This window comes from Populus alba, chromosome 2 (genome assembly GCF_005239225.2).
Source record: "Populus alba chromosome 2, ASM523922v2, whole genome shotgun sequence".
Taxonomy (NCBI): Eukaryota; Viridiplantae; Streptophyta; class Magnoliopsida; order Malpighiales; family Salicaceae; genus Populus; species Populus alba.
In genome coordinates, this window is record NC_133285.1 from 2,024,006 (window position 1) to 2,027,153 (window position 3,148).

General features: G+C 37.3%; 1 protein-coding gene across 1 annotated transcript; it reads right to left on the reverse strand.

Annotated features, from left to right (window-relative positions):
* Positions 1 to 1,556: 1,556 nt before the first annotated feature.
* LOC118052752 (B-box zinc finger protein 21) lies at positions 1,557 to 2,916 on the reverse strand. The gene is made up of 3 exons (XM_035063791.2): positions 2,612 to 2,916; positions 2,065 to 2,523; positions 1,557 to 1,933 (listed from the first exon to the last, which is right to left on the reverse strand). Exons 1-3 carry the CDS (start codon positions 2,795 to 2,797, stop codon positions 1,649 to 1,651), a joined length of 930 nt encoding a protein of 309 aa, XP_034919682.1. The 5' UTR covers positions 2,798 to 2,916; the 3' UTR covers positions 1,557 to 1,648.
* Positions 2,917 to 3,148: the final 232 nt, after the last annotated feature.

A 3,148-nucleotide genomic window follows, 5' to 3' on the forward strand; every position in this document is an offset into this window, starting at 1 on the left:
AGTAAATATGGAAAGTTCCTTAAGAAACATTATATACACCTACAAGTATAGAGAAAACATTATCTTAATATGTACAACTATTATAAATTGAGAAATATGACAGTTTATCATATATTTAACATTTATATTATAGATGATCAGTTTAATATCATGCATAAAGCCTTATAATTGGTAATGTTTAAGTTTTTCAAAACTAATATGCTTACCAAATCCATGTTGCTCTACACTTGGCTGACGACCAAGTCCAAGCACCTTGGACTTGATTGTTTGTCAAGTCTAGACATCTCTGGGTTTGACAAGTGTGCCAGATCTATATTATCTTGGGCTTGGTTGACAGTCAAGTCCACGCTACTTCGAACTTGATTGTCCGTGAAGTCCAAGAATCTTGGGTCTAATATATTTGTTAGATCCACGTTCCTTTGGACTTAACTAACTGCCATGTCCATACATATTGAATTTGGTTGTCCACCAAGTTCGGACACCTTAGATTTGGCTGACTGCCATGTCCATACATATTGAATTTGGTTGTCCACCAAGTTCGGACACCTTAGATTTGGCTGACTGTGAAGTTCAGATACTTTGAATCTTACATATTTACTAGAATCATGTTATTATGAACTTGAAGAATAGCCAAGTAGACATATCTTAGACTTGACTGACTATCAAGTCCAAGTGTCTTGAATCTGACATGTTTATCAAACTCATTTAATTTAAGAATATATTTAAAATAAAAATCTTAATAAAAAGTTTATTCATAAAAAATAATGTTGTTTGAAAAAAAAAATTTAAAAAAACTTTATTAAAAAAATCCTTGAAAATAACCTGACTAGACCTAATCTATATTTTATACTAGTTTGTCTGTTTAGGTCAAGCTCTAAACCTGTTCCATATAAAACCCAGGTTGAATTCGGATCTAGATCATCAAGTTTCCGGGTCGTCCCGATCAACATGGATGAGTTTTATGCCATGGTCTCGACACCACTATCCAGGTGAAGATTTTTTTCCACAATTGTAATGGATTGGGGCATGGTATGGGAATGAAGCAAAACAACAAAGTTTCACAGAGTGCACCAAGGAGATCGTGCATTACTGGACAAAATCAGACCATCACTTTTGCTTATACTCAACACCCTCTTCCTTATCCCATCACTATCATCTTCGCTGTTATTATCGTTCATACCATGTTTATCTTCTCCTTCTTGTTGTAGCCAAGTTCCCTTCCACAGCGCCATAATCTCAGATCTTGACACTTGATAACACAAACCTAAAAGGGACGACTTCTCTCTTTCTTTAACTGTCACTTCCCTTACTTCTTAGATACAAAGGACAAATTTGTCGGTTCATTCTTCTTTGATCTTTTCAGGGCTCGGTACTACGGTGGCAAGATTCACTCATCTTCCATTCTAAAGAAAAAGGTTCTGAAAATCTCATTCATATTCACATAATGCTGTGCTTTTGCAAGTATAAAAGACAGAAAGAAAACCCAAGATTATACCACACAGAGAGAAGGCAATATACAAGAAGACCAACTCAAACCCAGATACTTAAAAAAAAAAAAAAAAAAACCCTTGATTGAAAGACATGTGATCAAAATTACAAAGCACGAGGCCTTGTTCTTGATGACTGAAAAGATTATGAAAATTTGGCCCTACCATAAGGGCCTAGATCTCTTGGAGCTTATATTGGTTGGGAGGCTGATCTGTGGAACAGTGAAGACATCATCTGCCAACCTTCTGTTAGCTTTCATGTTTGTGGTCTCTTTTATCTCCTTGAACCCACCTTGCCCTACCAACTGTGGATAATAATACTGTTGAGATGGGTATGGAGTGGATGGTGCTTGAGGGACCCAAAGCCCCAAACTTTCTGATGAGAAAGAACTCATGTTGCTCTCAAGATCATGAGTATCCATAAACGGCAATAGACCATCATCAATCTACAAAACACAGAAATTTCTCTAAAAATCGAGGCAAGATATCAAAGTAAGCAACTTTCCCCATTCGGTACTAAAAAGGAAAATTATAATTAGTAGATCATTGACCAAGAAGGAAAGAATCAAATGCAAACCTTACAGAAACCAAAGGGAGTAGTAGAGGAATCAAGAAAGTCTTCAACATGCCAGCCAGGAAGAGTCTCCATCAAGTACTCTGATATAGTACTACTTGTTGTTGAACCAAACCCTTCATTTGCTACCAAATTATCCCCACCCTTGTTTACTACTGTGTTTGTAGATAAGGTACTGGGAACTCTAGGTGGATTGGAATTCACTGGAGCATCAAACACAGGTTTCTTGATTGATTGCTGCTGCTGCTGCTGTTGAGACTTTGAATCAGGAACGAGATCACCACCACTGTTGGTGACAGAGGAAGAAGATATATAAACAGCAGATGTAGCAGAGAGCTTGACTCCTGTGAGAAGAAACCTGTTGTGCTTCTGGGTATGCTCGTTTGCTGTGTGAATTGGACCATCACAGTCTCTGCATAAAATCGCCCTGTCTTGTTGACAGAACAAGAAAGCCCGTTTCTCCTGCAAAATAAACAAGAAACTAATCATCAACCCCCATGATTTATCAAGAAATGAATAATCGAAGAGCCAAATTAACAGGGAAAAACACCTGGCAGATATCACAGATGGGGAAGTTTTTTGAGGAAGGATGGAGAAGGGAAAAACGTTGGTGCTTTGAAGCAAGCTTGTTGGCATGGTGAACACGGTGGTCACAGGTGTCGCAAAGAGCTGCCTCGTCAGCGGTGCAAAACACCGATGCCTCTTCTTTGTTACACACATCGCACTGGATCTTCATCGGGTATTGCCTCTGTGTTCAGATTAAGCCAAGTAATCTCTGCATCTACTGGGAGAGAAGAGTGATGGTAAGGAGATTTATGCTTTCTTTGGCTAAAAATCATGCCTGGGCACTGTACTTTGTATATTTATAGACAACATTATTTTTTAAATTCAATTAGTGTTTGGTTATAATCTTATAATATATTAAAAAAACAACAATAGAGATAAAAACATGGTAAAAACAAAAAACATAAATATTATGCATCTTTTTACTCCTTTTCTATAATACACACACACACACACACTACATATATTTTCATTAATTAAAAGTCCCCTTCACCCAGCTTTGTTGCAGGGTAAAAGGCCATAC